Below are 15,911 nucleotides of genomic sequence, written 5' to 3'. Positions count from 1 at the left end.
ATAAAACATATTTATCTAGTTTTAACCAAACCTACTATCATAAAATGGGTATGCGGCTTCAAAGGCTTATGCAAAAAAAAAAAAAAAAAAAAAAAAAAAGTACAATGAAAATACTTCTACCAATAAAGCTAAAAGTAACTCTCAAAAAATTTTTTACAAACTAGTGGATGAAACTGAAAATTTAATATAATAATTCAGGAAGTAAGGATGTCCCTCTTCCACATGAGGTATCTGAGTTGGTTTTCCTCTGCCCTCCTTCCCTTTCTCTCTGCTCTGCCCCCTGGTTCTCTGCTGTGTGCTTCAGGATGACACCTATGGAATGTATAACCTGGGCTCCTTTGCTTGCTGGCTGAGTTTGGCCAATGGACCAGTAGGGGATGGGAGGAGAGAGAGGCCTGGGCCTTTCCTTCCTTGCTCCAGCACCACATCTCTGACAGTGACTGTGCCTCTCCTTAGCTACAGCTCATTCTAGATGGACCCTCTTCCCTGGCTGTTGAGCTCACTGGCTTCTGGTAACACGATTTTCTTCTCTTTCCCCTTGAAGAAGCACATAGAGTCATGACTAAAGAACACTTATTTAGGGAAAGCAGAAAAGTCATTGACACTGTTTAAAAAAAAATAAAGCATGATTTTCAAAATATTATTTCATCTTTCTTATTCTTTAAAAAATTCTATTTTATATGTTTTATAAAGTAAAACATTAGTACAATAGCTCATGAATATGATTTATAATAAAGAAATATACATAAATTGGAGGTGCATGCTAAAAAAAATTTCTCTAAACTAATAAGATGCAACATCCAAAACACTTGAAGACCACTCCTGTAGAGAAAAGGCTGGCAAGTTCCTACTGCTGGGACCCGAAAGCTGCCCTGGGTCCTGCCTTCCTGAGGCATTGCTGTCTACCTACCTTTTCCTCTGATTTTCTCAAATACCTTATAATAAATCCCACTTTCTCTTAAGTGAGCCAACATAGGTTTCTGAGACCTGGCAATCAAAGAACTTTAACCAATATATAGGTGGGATCTGCAATTTCTTGTGTGCTGGAACAGACTATGTAAATATCACATAATAACCACCATTGTACAGAGCATTTTTCTACAGCAAAGAGAAAGGCTTGTCCAAACTTCCCAGAGGAAAGAGGCCCTTCCTGAGCTCTGGGGAAGTCTCTCTGCTGCAGGCAGAGGTGGCTCATCAGGCCGCATCACAGCCTAGGTGACCCATCCCTCAGAACTTTCTGCCTTCCCCTCATTGGAAAGGGTTTCTCTCCCATTATATATCGGCACATAGACATTCAGCATTGTATACTTGGCTGGGTGCAGTGGCTCACATCTGTAATCCCAGCACTTTGAAAGGAGGCTGAGGCAGGTGGATCACTTGAGGTTAGGAGTTCGAGACCAGCCTGGCCAACATGGTGAAACCCTGTCTCTAGTAAAAATACAAAAAATTAGCTGGGCATGGTGGCACACGCTTGTAATCCCAGCTACTTGGGAAGCAGAGGTTTCAGTGAGCCGAGATCACACCACTGTACTACAGCCTGAGTGACGTAGCAAGATTCCGTCTCAAAAAAAAAAAAATTAAAAGAATCGTATACTTTAGTAATCTCAGTGCTTTAGGAGTTTGAGACCAGCATGGGCAACATAGCAAGATCCTGTCTCTAAAAAAAAAAAAAGTTTAAAACATAAGCCAAGTGAGGTAGTATATGCCTGTAGTCCTAGCTACTTTGGAGGCTGAGGTGGGAGGATCACTTGAGCCAGGGAGGTCAAGGCTGCAAGTCAGCTGTGACTATACCACTGCACTCCAGCCTGGGGGTCAGAGTGAGACCCTGCCTCTCTTGGAAAAAAAAAAAAAAAAAATTGTATACTTCAGTCTCTTGTGAGTTTGATTATTGTGAGTCGATCTCTGCATAAGCAATCAACTAACCAATTCCAGGTCACTAACCAGGCTTAGGGATAGGTCCAGGACTCTAGAACATCCCCAAGGTGATGCTCCTTGGGGAAGCCTCTTAGAAGCCAACTAGCCTGGTTTCTCTTGACACCTAGCCTTATCATCATTGCCTTGCAACCTACATCAGGGACCAGTTAGATCTCAGGTGGGAAACAAGAAAGATGTCTTAGGTAAGAAGCCCAGGAAGACATTACATTCTTTCTACCATACCCATACAAGTCGAAAATATAACAAGAGAGTCCTTCGGGAAACCTGACCATTTGGGGGTATCCAAAATAGAGGAGACCCATGTGTTCAATATTAATCTGGGCTCCATAATAATAATTACTTATTGGGTACTTATTCAGGTATAAGTACTTTAGATCTAGCAATCCGTATCATAGGTAAGGGGACTCAGAGGTTAGATCATTTGCCCAAGTCAAACAGTAAGTTGTGGGGCTGGGATTTGAACAGACTGGGTGAGCTTGGCAACATTTATAGACTTTTAGGGCACAAATCTTGGTGAGCCATAGAAAGCGACTCAAGACACACAATGTAGGACATGGCATTTCTTGCCAGTAAAAAGTTTATGATTCTAAATTTGTATTTTTCCTTCTAAATAGAGGAAGGAACTTGTTCATAAACAAGATTACGAGACCTGATAAAGATCGTTACATACTGAAAGAAACCAAGAGAGGTGCAACAAAGAGCAAGCCTAGTGGGGAAGCTGCTCCAGTGCCCTGCCCCAAGGGCTCTGGACCTCAGCTCTGAGCAGCAGCACTGGGACCTCCAGGGTCTTATAGGGGCAGGAACGAAGGGTCAGGCATTATCACTCTGTCCAGCAGCTGGGCCTATAGGCCACAGAGAGATGGAAAGAGATGGGGCGTGGTGGTCTGATGGTTTTGGTTAGACTCTCATTCTTCTCATACTAGTTACTATCCTCCTTGAATCAGTTTGTTCACAAATACCTCCTGTGCATGGCTAAAGTACAGATTTAATGAGATATTGTATAAAATGTGCCTGGCACATACAAACTTGCTCTAACAATTGTAGTTCCTTTCCCATATATCTTCTCATCTACCTGTAAGAAGTAACCCAGAAGAAAGGAGTGAAGTGATCACTTGCTCCCTGTCTGGAGTTGCCTAAATGAAACTTCTGTGAAAAAAGGAAAATTCATCCCCACAGATACTTCTAGTCAGATGCTTGCCTTGTCTAAGGAAGGTCTCTGCATTAAACAAGTTCCCCACCAGGCATCTCTGGAGAAAAGGTGAGGATTGATTAACTGGAAAAGGGAGGAGAGGGGGTGCCCATGGGACCATGTGGCAACTCCTGCAGCCTTGGCCCTGCCTGTCTCTCACTAGGGCAGGGCACAAGTCTCACCAGGTGCCCATGAGAGACCAGCCTTGCAAGTGGGCTTTAGCCAGGCCCTCACTGTGGTACCCCAGAGTTCAGTGCCAGGCTCTTCCATGCCTGGAGAATGGCTATCTGATGGTGAGTTCTGAGAAATGTCTGCATGAAGAGCTCAGCCCTCCCTCTTCTGTTTCTCTAGGGAATTAGCTGCTTTCAGGGGACACGCTTTCTGCTCTGTTTCTCCAAGCTTTAATATTTAAAGGGCCCTACTTTCCCCAGTGAGCATCCCATAGGGCTGGGGGATAAATCTATTCAATACAGTATTAGAAAACCTACTTGCCTGTTGATCCAAACCACATTCTCCAATACCAGCTTCATCAGTCATAAGGGTGATATTAGTCTCTGAATTCCCAACAAGCCTTAGAGCTTCAGTGAAGGAGGAGGTGTCATTTATTGGGCCTCCTTAAAGACTTCACCAGATACAGATGCCCAATCCTCTTGAGAGTAAGTCCACCACTCTACTTGGGGTGTTTTTGGAGTTGAGAATAGGACCCAGGATTGTGGATGGTCAGAGCCTCAAACCCAGTACAGAAGTCTTCTTGCTGGAATCTCTGGAGGGGAACAGACAGGGGCTAGAAATAATAAGAGCTAACGTATACTGAGCGCTAAGAATAGACACTGGGCTAAGCGATTTAACTTTGCAAAATGGACACTATCATTACCGGGCGAGCATCCCAAACCTGAAAAATCTGAAATCTAAAATGCTCCAAAATCCAAGACTGTCTGGGCACTGACGAGACACTCAAAGGAAATGCTCATTGGAGCATCTCAGATTTTGGATTTTTGGAATTGGGATGCTGAACTGGGTAAATATGATGCAAATATTCCAAAGTCCAAAAAAAAAAAAAAAAGTGAAATCTGAAACACCTCTGGTCCCAAGCATTTTGGATAAGGGATACTGAACCCATATTACAGGAGAGGAAACTGAGGCTCCAACAGATTAGGTGCAGCTCAAGGGATACAGCTGGTCAGTGGTGGAGCCACACGGTCGCTCCAGGGTCCGCACTTTCCATAGGGACACTGTGCTGCCTCCATTACAAGATGTCATCTCCCCACTGTGATAATAAGGGAAGAGCTGGCCAACACTGAGTCCACCTCCTGACTCAGGGTCCAGGGTTATTTTCACCACATCTGTATGAGCAAAGTCATGGATGTCTTCAGGCTTTCTTCTCCTTCTGATGAGCCAGCAACCTTGGGGTCTCTGGAAACACCCTCTTGATTGGCTTGTCAGCCACAGAACGCTCTGTGGCCTCTCTGTGTCCCTTCCCTGGTGGCCACTCTGGGAACCACATCCCACCCCTAGAGCCAGGCTGTGTGCAGTGTATAGTCTCATCCCTCCCAGCCTCTCTCACTGAGCTCATTGGTTCCTAAATTCCTGTTGGTTTTGCTGGGACAACTCAACTTCCCCAACACCCTGCACTCACCAATACCGGGATTCCACCCAGTTCATACAACCCGATTTCCACCAAGCTGTGGTGGAATGACCTGACTCATTTATACACCATGCTCACAATTTTTGCCATGTCTGTGTTTCACTTATGCATTTATTTACTTAATATTCTTTCATTTGAGGAGCAATGGGCCAGGAAATGAAGACTGAAACCCCACTTGGCCATTTACTAACTTTGTATTGTTAGGCACGTTTCTTACCCTCTCTGTGCCCCAGTTTCCTGATCTGTATAAGGAGGACAATGACAGTAACTACTTCAGAGGGTTGCTGTGAGGACTAAATGAGCGACTGCAGGTAAAGCATTCGGAAAGTGCCTAGCACATGGCACACACTCAACAAGTGTTAGCTACCATTGTCATTACTTTTATTTAAAAGGGAAACTTCATATTCCTACCTTAAATGGATAAAGCAATACCACTTACCACAAATAGAGTTATAAAAATAAATAAAATGAAAACAGTTATTAAACCTTAGGTAAGGCCTGCTCTCATTTTGTCAAGAAAGGAAACAAACAGAAAGATGTTGAAGGCATATGAGGCTTAAATGAGGGTGATCAACCTTTTGGATTTGTCCAGGACCTGTCCCAATTTTAGCACTGAAGGTCCTGCAGCAACTATCATTCCTGGGTGGCCCTGGACGGTTGGTCACCCTACCTCAAATAGAGGCTTTCTCTCCTTTTAAAGGAATAAAAAGAACTTAAGAAGGAATAATGTTCTTACAATGTGATGTTGTGTGTTTAAGGCTGGGTCCGTATCCCACATACAATCATCTTGCAGAGCAAGCCCACACCACACAAACCCACCTCTGAGAGTTGAGTCTCCAAATGCTATAAATCTATGGAAAAGCCATCACGTCACATGTGCTACTGAGAAAGTCCCCAAAGAAAAATTACATTTGTAAATGCCAAGAAGAGGAACGGTGATTAAATTGCTGCACAGCTAAAATGACTCTATGTTATAAAACCATTGAAAAATCATGTTTTGGAGAATCTTCAATGGTATGGAAAAAAGGATTATATTAGAATGCTCAGTTTTAAAAAGCAGACTAAAAAATAATATATACACTAAGACCCTAGTTTTACAAAATATAGAGAAATGTAAAGAAAGAAACACACCATAATATAAACAATACTTATCACTGAGGAATGGGATTCTAGAGGGTTTTTTTATTTCTTCATATTTATTTCTGAATTTCTTATTTATATCCATTTCTGTATTTTCCAAGAAAGTCTAGCAAAGAACATGCATTACTTTTTTTACTAGAAAAAACTGAATAAAAATTACAAATTACAAATAAAAAAGTAATAGGAAGAAAGTAACCAGAGCTGATTAAGCCCAGCCTTAGCAGACTTTTTTTACATCTGTTCCCTGCTAGGAAAAGTTTTCAGTCTGGCCAGGTGCAGTGGCTTATGCCTATAATCCCAGACTTTGGGAGGCTGAGGTGGGCTGATCACTTGAGATCAGGAGTTCAAGACCAGACTGGGCAACATGGCAAAACTCCAACTTTACTAAAAATGTAAAAATTAGCCAGGCATGGTGGTACTCCCTGTAATCCCAGCTACTTGGGAGGCTGAGGAATGAGAATCGATTGAACCTGGGAGGTGGGGGTTACACCACTGCACTCCAGTCTGGGTGACAGAGCGAGACTCTGTCTCCAAAAAAAAAACAAGTTTCCTGTCTGAACAACTGTCCTCTGCTTTCCACCTCCCCTGGAGAAAGTCCTTGCAGAGAAGGCAGGGCTTGTCCAGGGTCACGGGCATGGGCTGCCTCTGCTAAGACTCTGAATTTGGAGGCCCATTGATGAGGCTTCCCTGGACTGTCACCTGAACTCAGAGTCTAGCCTCCAAGGTCCACAGGACTAACATGATATCCCCTTTCCCTCTATTCATGATTTTCCCATGATTTGGACTGTGATACTCAATAACTGCCCCAGGACCTAAGTTACTAACTGGAGGCAAGGTGACATCTAATGCAGGAAGTGCCCACTTCGGACCAAGGTGGCTTGAGCTGGAGTCCACCACCTACTGGCTGTATGCTTCTCTCCTCATCTCTAACATGAGGCTTAAATTAAATAACAGATCTAGCACAGATCCTGGCACAAAGTAGGAGCTCAATTAATACCAATTTTCTCCCCTCTTTCCTTTTGCATCACTATCTGAGAACTCAGCTCTCCATCTCCCTCTTCTGACTCAGCTCCCCAAGGGGCAGGGGCAGGGCCAGAGTCTAGGGGCCCCAAGCTCTCTTCTCCCTATCTACCCAGGCCTCTGCATCTACTCAGTCAGCAAACAGAATTCCTCTGCTGATAATAAGCCCCAGAGAAAGTGGCTGAGGGGCAGTCCAGGCTCTGTGAGGTGACCCAGGAGAGGAGGCAGGGGGAGAGAGTTGGGTAACTTCAGGCCCCGACATTGTATTCTCTCAAGTCAAACTAGATGAATCTGATCATCAGGCACATGTACAAAATCAACCTGGGGCCCTGTATAACTAGAACCCACTTTATGAGCATTGTGTCCATGTGTTCACAGAAACGTGGTTGAACCTGAGTACTTTGTGTGCTCCCAGCATCATTCTTGGTGCTAGACACATAGCGGGTGAGGAACAGGATAAGGTCTCTGCCCTTGCAGGGCTCAGTCTGCTCCTCCAGGAGGTGTGGGGTGCTTCTGCCCACCTCTGTTACAAAGGCTTAGAGGAGAGACGCAGGGCTTTTTAGAAAGCTGAGGACCCATCATGTATAGTTCAGCCCATCGGGCAAGGAACCTAGCTTCCTTACACAGACCCACAGAACTCCTCATCCCCAAACCATGAGCCCTCTCAGCCTCCCAGGGATTCAGTTTCAAGTAAGTTTCACATGGCCGTAACTTCCCTACCCAAGATACTATTTAAATTCCCTGTTTTGTCACTTGGTGGCTGGGTGAGCTTGGACAAGTCATTTAACATCCCCTAGCCCCAGTGTCCTCACCTGGAGCAGTGAGGTAAAGACACACCCCTCATGGCATTCTGTGAGGGGCATGCAAAGTCCCTTGTGGAAAGCCTCAGATGCACCGTGTTGCAAGGGGGCCAGTGATTCCCCCGCTGCACTCTGACACGAGGTCCCAAGCAGAGGGGAGCTGACGATGGAGGTCAAGAGCCTGCAGAGACCACAACCTGGGGCCGAGCACCAGCTGTGCAGCCTCTCTGTGCTGAAGTGTCCTCTACAAAACCAGGGTGGAAAGAATGACCCCTGCTTTGTAGAGCTGTGGGAGTCATGAGTTACTGTATGGGAAGGGGAACAGTGTTCAATACACAGTTAAGAACTATGTGTTTATTTTCTTGCGGAAACACATTTATGGGGATAACCAATCATGTCATAGCAGCTAGCACATGGTTATCCTTCCAAGATGATAAAGGACACAGGAATGCCTCCCTTACCTCCAAGCATAAAGATAGGTACATCTGCTGTGAACATAAACAGCCACCCACCAAACATGCATGCGCGCGCACGCACAAACACACACACACACACACACAATGGAATCATGGATGGCACAAACATGATAATGACAATGGTTTTCTCCATTAGGTCAAAAATTGCAAGACACAGTTGGAAGTAGGATCATACCCTGGCATTCACGGCTGTGTTGAGAGGCACGGGGCACTGGAGTTAGAGTCATACAGACCTAGGTTTGAGTCCTAGCACCACTCCATCTTGGTAGAATGACCTTAGGCAAGTCACTTAACCTGAGTTCCCTCCCCCATAGAAGTGTTGGGGTAGGGGAGTGCAGGGGGATGGGCAACTCCACCTGCCTCACTAGCATGTCATTGTCCCTCTGTGGGGGCAACACAATCCTTGGCAAGTCCTGACTCCTTTGGACCCCCCAGCCTCACAGTCCCGGGAAGCTTCCTCCTTTTCCCTGCAAAAGACCCTGCTCAGACCAGCTTTACTTCCCTGCGCCACCCCGGCGAGCAGCCTGAAAAGTGTTAGGAAACAACAGCTGCTGAGTTCTGGGAGGCTGGAGCGCTGGCCAGGGGTCCCAGACCCCGGGCTGCTGTTTACTCAAACTGCAGAGCCTCTATAGCCTTTACAACTGTTTCCTGGGCAGGAGGGAGCAAGACAGCTGGGCCTCTCTCTGGCCTCTGGCTTCCACTGGCTTTTCCTCTGGAAAAAGCCAGTCCAAATGCTGCTCACTCTAGGAATCGCTTCAACTCGGAGCCCTGGAGGAGAGCAGGGCCAGGCATGAGCCGGGCACATACACCCCCTCTAGGGAGCGGGGAACTGCACAGGCCAGGAGAAGCTGGAGACAAAAGAGGAGACAGGGACAGAGATAAAAACAGGGGCTGTAACCAGAACATAGGATGGGAAGGGCAGAGACAGAAATAGGGGCAGGGTTAAGGATCTAGACAGGTCATGCCGCCCAGGTTCAAGGCAGAGGGGCGTAGGGGGACAGAGAGAGAGACATGGGAAGCACAGAGGGGAGAAAGCCCTGCCTAGCAGACTTGCCTAAGCTGAAGACCCCATTGTTGCCACAAACGGGCCCACAGGAAAGCTACGGGTTGCAATCGCCTGTCACGACCCACATTTTCACCCTGAGCTGTGCACACTTTCCAACAGCAAGCAAAAGGAGCACAATCTAGTTAAGTTAGGACTGGCAAGATTCACTTCTGATTTAAAACTTAAGACAGCAACAATAAAGATACTCAGCTGAAATGCCACCCAAGAAAGCCAGCTCCCCTGGAAAGTTAAAGTTTAGCGCCCCCATCCCAGCACCCTGTACCTTTAAGGAGGAGAAGATTCCCTCTGCTTCCCAGCCGAAGAGGCAGGTTATTCTAGGATATAGGGGAGGCTTACCTAAAACTGAGTTATTCTCCTTTCCTCCTCTGGCCAGCCTCCCTTCACTCTGGGGAGCTTTTACCATTTAAGGTCAATGTTACATCTGGCTCCGGAGCTCGGAGCCGAGAAGCCTCTGGCTGTAGAACCTCGGCCGCACGCCTCCTCTGAGAGGGGCTGGGACTTAGAGCCGAGAGCTCCTCTGGGAGCCCCCTCCGGCCTGGCTCGGGGCATAATGGCAGGGAAAGCCGACCAGCTGGCCTCAGGGTTCAGGGCAGGCTGGGCCTTTGGGGCAGTCGCTCACCCTGGGCCCCTCCGATGGGTATCCACACAGCAGATGGCAGTCCCCATGGCAACTCATGCCACTGGACACTGTCCTGGCTGGACGGAGACAAAGGGACCCTGCAGATCTCGCCACCCGCCTGGAGCCTCCAGCAAGCATGTGAGCCTGGAGAAGACCCTGGGCCAGCGCCAAAAGAAACTGGGAATGGTTCCTGTCCTGGGGATTTGGGGGCAGGGGCTGCTCCCACTGCGTTAAACTCTTGGGATTGCCAGAGAGAATGGCCTGGGAGATTCAGCTACTCCCAGACTTACCAGACTTGGCACAGGCCCCAGGGGTGTCAACCCTGCTCCTCCACTTAACAGCCTGTGGTCTTAACATCGTGGAGCCTCAGTCTCCTCATCTCTAAAGTGGGAATAATAATGATAATGCCTAACTCACTGGGTAGTCAGGGGATTAAATGAGATATTAGTCAAATGTTTAACACACTGCCAGCATCTTATAGAGCTAGAGCAGCACGAATGAGCTTCCTGCCCCTGCCCAGGAAATCCACACCCTGTCCATACACACTCTTCACCTGCCTTGGGTATAGGACCCGCCCAAGGCCAGGGTCATGGAACTCCAAGCTGGCGGCAAGCTACATGGGGACTTCAGCCCCTTCTGTGGTTAGAGCGGCACAGAGAAACCCTAGGTAAAGTTGCTAGATAAATTACAGGACACCCATTTAAATTTGGATTTCAGATAAACATGGGACATACTTGTACTAAAAGACTGTTATTTATCTGAAATTCAAATTTAACTAGTCATCCTCTATTTTTGTTTGATAAATCCCGGAACCCTAGTTTTGGCCATCATTAGCCATCTAGAAAACATTCAGTATTCATGGTAGAGAGCACTAGGGATTGGAGCTCCAAGGCCTATGGCCTCAAGCCCTCCTGGCAAACACAGTCCTTATGCTCAGCTCCTGGCCACAGATCAGTGGTGCAGCAGTGGCAGACGTTCTCCACTGAGCCTGGCCCACTGACCCTCCATCCCTTCCTCAGGCATGTGGTTCTGAGGAAGCCCTGTTTTTTCTGTGTAGTTGTTGTAAGAGAGATCACTAACAGGGGTATAGCGCATGAAGTCTGCTACCCTCATCAATAATTGTTTTTCGTAAATGAAACCAGAGCAGGCTGTCTTAGGTACTAGCCAAGCTTTCTCTCAAGTGTCCACACCTGTCCACGTGGAGGTGCAGGCTCCCCACACAACCCCCGTCCCCTGCAAAGCCACATGGCAGTAACTACTAGAATTGCAAGTATATGGTATAGAAGGAACCGATCAAACTCTTCAGTGCTGTTTCTCCAACTTCAACGTGCATTAGAACCCCCCAGTTGTGAAGCTCCTTGGGCTCCTCTTTCAGAAATTCTAATTCTATGGATCTGAAATGGACCCAGAAATCTGCATTTTAGTGAAGACCCTTGGGTGATTCTTATGTACTTGGTCCAAGGATCCCACTTTAGGGAATGTTGCTTCAAAGGTTGATCTTATGAGTCCAGCAGCAGGTACTACAGGGACAATCAAAATCAGAAGTTGAAATGGAACCTAGGGCTGGCTGTGTGTGTGTGTGTGTGTGTGTGTGTGTGTGTGAGAGTTCAAAATCATATATTGTATTGAGCACCTACTATATTCCTAGCATTAGATTAGATGCTTTACATAAAAGCACTCTATGTATCCTCACAAGTACCTATGCCTTTCCTTTAAAGGAAACCGAGGCTGGAAGAAGTAAAACAACTTGCTTGATGTTCCGCAGCCAGTAAGTAAGTGACAGTGCTGAGATGTGAATTCAGGTGGTCTATCCCTAAAGCTCTGTCCTCTTTATCATGCTGCCTACCCTTCAGCCAGGGTTTCTGAACCCAGGGTTCATGGATGACCTTGAGGGATCTCTGAGCCAACTGACATTGCACGTAAGCCACTATGTGGTTTGTGTTTCTCTTGGGTAAAGACCCATAGCATTCACCACACAAAGGTATCACCAAATAACTTTTTAATCATTGCATTAACGATACCATTTTATAAAACACATGACTGGTCAGTGTGTAAAAATGGAACAAGTTCTGTAGAGGATAACTTAGCACTATCAAGATTATACCCTTTGACCTGATTCCACTTCTAGGAATTTATTCTATAAACACACTCCCACACTTGGGAAACGACAAATGAACAAGGTTATTCATTGCAGCATTATTTACAAAAGCAAAAGGATTGGAAACAACATAAATGTCTAGCAACTGGGGCCATAAAAGAAGATGGAGTGCAGCCACAACAAAGGGCGAGGAAGCTCTTGGTGTACTGACCTGAAAAGACTCCAAGATACATTAAGTAGAAAAAGTAAAATAACAGTGTCTATCAAATGCTACTATTTGAATGAAAAAGAGTGTGTGTGTATGTATTTTAATATGTACATATATACACACAAATACATATATACACGTATGTTCATGTATACATACAAGTTCATATGTGAGTATGCATATTATCTCTAAAATTAGCACGAGAAATGAATAACATTTAGATTAGTTGCCAATGGGGAGTAAAACTAAGTGACCAAGGTAAAGACTGACCATGGTACGCCTTATTGATACATTTAAAGTTTTGAATTGTATGAGCAAAACGTGTTTACATTCACAAATAATAATAAAATAAAAGCATTGCTATAAACAGGGATTTACTCACTTCATCTTCCAGCACTGCTTCCCCCAAGTGTCAAAGGGTATTGGCATGATCCTGACTAAAGGTTATTATAATTTTTTTAATTTCTTACTTTGGAATAATTATAGATACACAGGAAGTTACAAAAATAGTACAAAGAGTCCTACATACCGTTTACCCAGCTTCCCCAATGGAGACATCTTACATCAGTGTTGTACAGTATATTTCAAAGCCAGGAAATTGGCACTGGGATGCTACTGTTAACTAGACTACAGATCGTATCCTAAAGGTTATTTTTAAAAGCATAAATTTGTCACAGCTCACTCATCCATTTAAAAATGCTTATTGGGCACCTTTAGTGCGCCAGACATCACGTTGGACAAGGGGATGCGGCAGGAACTCCTCAGACCCATCCCTCCCTCGTGTCAGGTAGACTAGTAAAGGCGATCCCTTAACTCCAGTGGGAATAGCATCATGGAAGCCTGGGATCCAGCAATGCAGAAGGAGTGCTGACCACAATTCTAAAAAAGGAACTGTGTCCCTTGCTATCATGGAGCTTCACAGCTTGCCCAAAAGCTGACTTTTAATCCTTAAAAGAGCATGAGCAATTACTCTGGCTATATTTATCCTTGTTCCTGGAGCCACACAGGGATTTGGCCTCGCTCTACCAAAATCTTCAGCTCCTCACTCATTCCCATCAGAGACAGTCATGTGTCCTCCGCCTAAAAGCAGGGGCCCAGCAGAGGCACACTGGCACATAGCTCGGGGAGGCTCTCCCAACAGGCCATTTAGTCCAAGGCCAGGGAAGAAGTTTTAGAGTCTCGGGCAAAAGGCACATCCTGGAACCAAGGGGAGCCAAGCAAGGAAAAACAGCTTCTTGCCAAGAATGCTGCCAGCTCTGCAACCGCTTGCTGGTTGGCTTCACTGGGTGTTTTGACTTCCCTACCCCTTTTAGACAGGAACTCTGTGATATGCTCAGCACTCAGCCTTGGATGAGTGAGTGAGCAAATAAGAGACCATATCTGCAGGAATTGCATCCAGGCAACAATGACAGGTATCATTTACTGAACATGGTGCCCGGCACCATCAGCCACTTTACATACTGAACATGGTGCCCAGCACCGTCAGCCACTTTACATGTATGGTAGAGTTCATCCTCACCAAATCCATGTGGTGCAGAGCTTCTCACCCTTACGTCCTAGATGGGGAAACTGAGATGCAGGGCGGTCAAGATGCCTGCCGATGTCTTGCAGGGCATAAACCCAGATCTCTCTGACTTTAGAATTCCTGGGTGTCAGGTGTGAGACTACAAACTTTGAGAGACACAGGTGTCTCTCCCTGTCCCACAATCCCGTTAAAATGATGGCAAAGAACTCCTTAAAAAGGAATAAATTCTTAGCCACAAAAGAATGGAGGGAGAGGACAGGTATGAGTGAACATATTTCTGGAAGCTGGGAAGAGCATGGAAGAGAGGCGCCTAATGAGGCAGGGAGAAGGAAGCTTTGGCCTAGCCCTAGACGACACCTAGAGAGGGAGTTCACCAGCTTTGAGACCCCTGAGAGGTTCTGGACTTGAAAAACCAGGGGTGACAAGGACAGGAATGAGTTATGGAGCCAAACAGAGAGGGGATGAATTAAAGTTTATGGGCAGAAGGGGCAGAAAGGGAATTAATTCAAGAAACTTTTGTAGTAGATTTGGACTAGATGCCATCAGGCTAAAGTCAAAAAGAACTATAAACAAATATTGAATAGACTTCTTTTTCATAGACATGTGTATTAGCAATTCTGAAATACTTTCTTTGTATTCTGTGGTTGAACAAATTAGTAAATATTGGATAATGAGAGCAAAGTTTCTCACTGTCAAAGGAAGGAGTTACAAATATGAAAAAGGAGGGAAAATGGAATAAATTATGCAGTATTGTGTTAGAATTATAGGAATTGGAGTAAACTAGATTGCTAGATAGGCAGATAGATAGATAGATAGATAGATAGATAGATAGATAGATAGATAGATAGACAGACAGACAGACAGATAGATAGACAGACAGACAGACAGACAGACAGATAGATAGGTAGAGATGTACATGGGTATATGCCTGCTGCCATGTAAGACATGACTTTGCCCCTCATTCATCTTCCACCATGATTGTGAGGCCTCCCCAGCCATGTAGAACTGTGAGTCCATTAAACCTCTTTATTTCCTTTATAAATTACCCAGCCTCAGGTATGTCTTTATTAGCACCCTGAGAACAGACTAATAATGTAAATGGGTACCAGTAGAGGGGCTGCTGCTGTGAAGATACCCAAAAATGTGGAAGCGACTTTGGAACTGGGTAACAGGCAGAAGTTGGAACAGTTTGGAGGGGTCAGAAGAAGACAGGAAAATGTGGGAAAGTTTGAAACTTCCTAGAGGCTTGTTGAATGGCTTTGACCAAAATGCTGATAATGACATGGACAATGAAATCCAGGTGGAGGTGGTCTCAGATGGAGATGAGGAACTTGTTGGGAACTGGAGTAAAGGTGATTCTTGTTATGTTTTAGCAGTGGCATTTTGCCCCTGCCTTGGAGATCTGTGAAACTTTGAACTTTAGGGAGATGATTTAGGGTGTCTGGCAAAAGAAATTTCTAAGCAGCAAAGCATTCAAGGAGGGACTTGAGTGCTGTTAAAAACCATTCAGTTTTAAAAGGGAAACAGAGCATAAAAGTTCAGAAAATTTGCAGCCTGATGATGTAACAGAAAAAGAAAAATCCATTTTCTGAGGAGAAATTCAAGCCAGCTGCAGAAATTGGCATAAGTAACCAATAGCCAAACATTAATCGCCAAGACAATGGGGAAAATGTCTCTAGGACATGTCAGAGACCTTTGTAGCAGCTCCTCCCATCACAGGTCCAGAGGCCTAGGAGGAAAAAATGGTTTCATGGCCCCAGGGCCCTGCTGCTGTGTACAGCCTAGGGACTTGGTGTCCTGCATCTCAGCTGCTTTAGCCATGGCTAAAAGGGGGCCAAGGTACAGCTTGGGTTGTGGCTTCAGAGGGTGCACACCCCAAGCCTTGGCAGCTTCCATATGGTATTGAGCCTTTGGGTGCACAGAAGTCAAGAATTGAAGTCTGGGAACCTCTACCTAGATTTCAGGCAAAGGAAATGTACGGAAATGCCTACAGAAGTTTGTTGCAGGGGCAGGGCCCTCAGGGAGAACCTCTGCTAGGGAAGTGCAGAAGGGAAATGTGGGGCTGAAGCTCCCACACAGAATCCCTACTGGGGCACTGCCTAGTGAAGCTATGAGAAGAGGGTCTCCGTCCTTCAGACTCCAGAACGGTAAATCCACTGACAGCTTGCACCATGCACCTAGAAAAGCTGC

At 45.6% G+C, this 15,911-nt stretch overlaps 1 protein-coding gene across 2 annotated transcripts in view; it reads right to left on the bottom strand.

Moving 5' to 3' along the window:
* Positions 1–10,111, bottom strand: part of MRVI1 (murine retrovirus integration site 1 homolog) — a 116,277-nt gene extending 106,166 nt beyond the window's left edge. For both annotated transcript variants that reach the window (XM_011969915.1, XM_011969920.1), the window contains exon 1: positions 9,608–10,111. In XM_011969915.1, the coding sequence (XP_011825305.1) occupies positions 9,608–9,674 (67 nt within the window). In that variant the 5' untranslated portion in view covers positions 9,675–10,111. The remainder of the gene's footprint in view (positions 1–9,607) is intronic.
* Positions 10,112–15,911: the final 5,800 nt, after the last annotated feature.

Source organism: Mandrillus leucophaeus, unplaced genomic scaffold (genome assembly GCF_000951045.1).
Source record: "Mandrillus leucophaeus isolate KB7577 unplaced genomic scaffold, Mleu.le_1.0 Scaffold920, whole genome shotgun sequence".
NCBI lineage: Eukaryota > Metazoa > Chordata > Mammalia > Primates > Cercopithecidae > Mandrillus > Mandrillus leucophaeus.
Note: the sequence above shows the minus strand (reverse complement) of the source record. Positions and strands in the feature narration are given on the sequence as shown.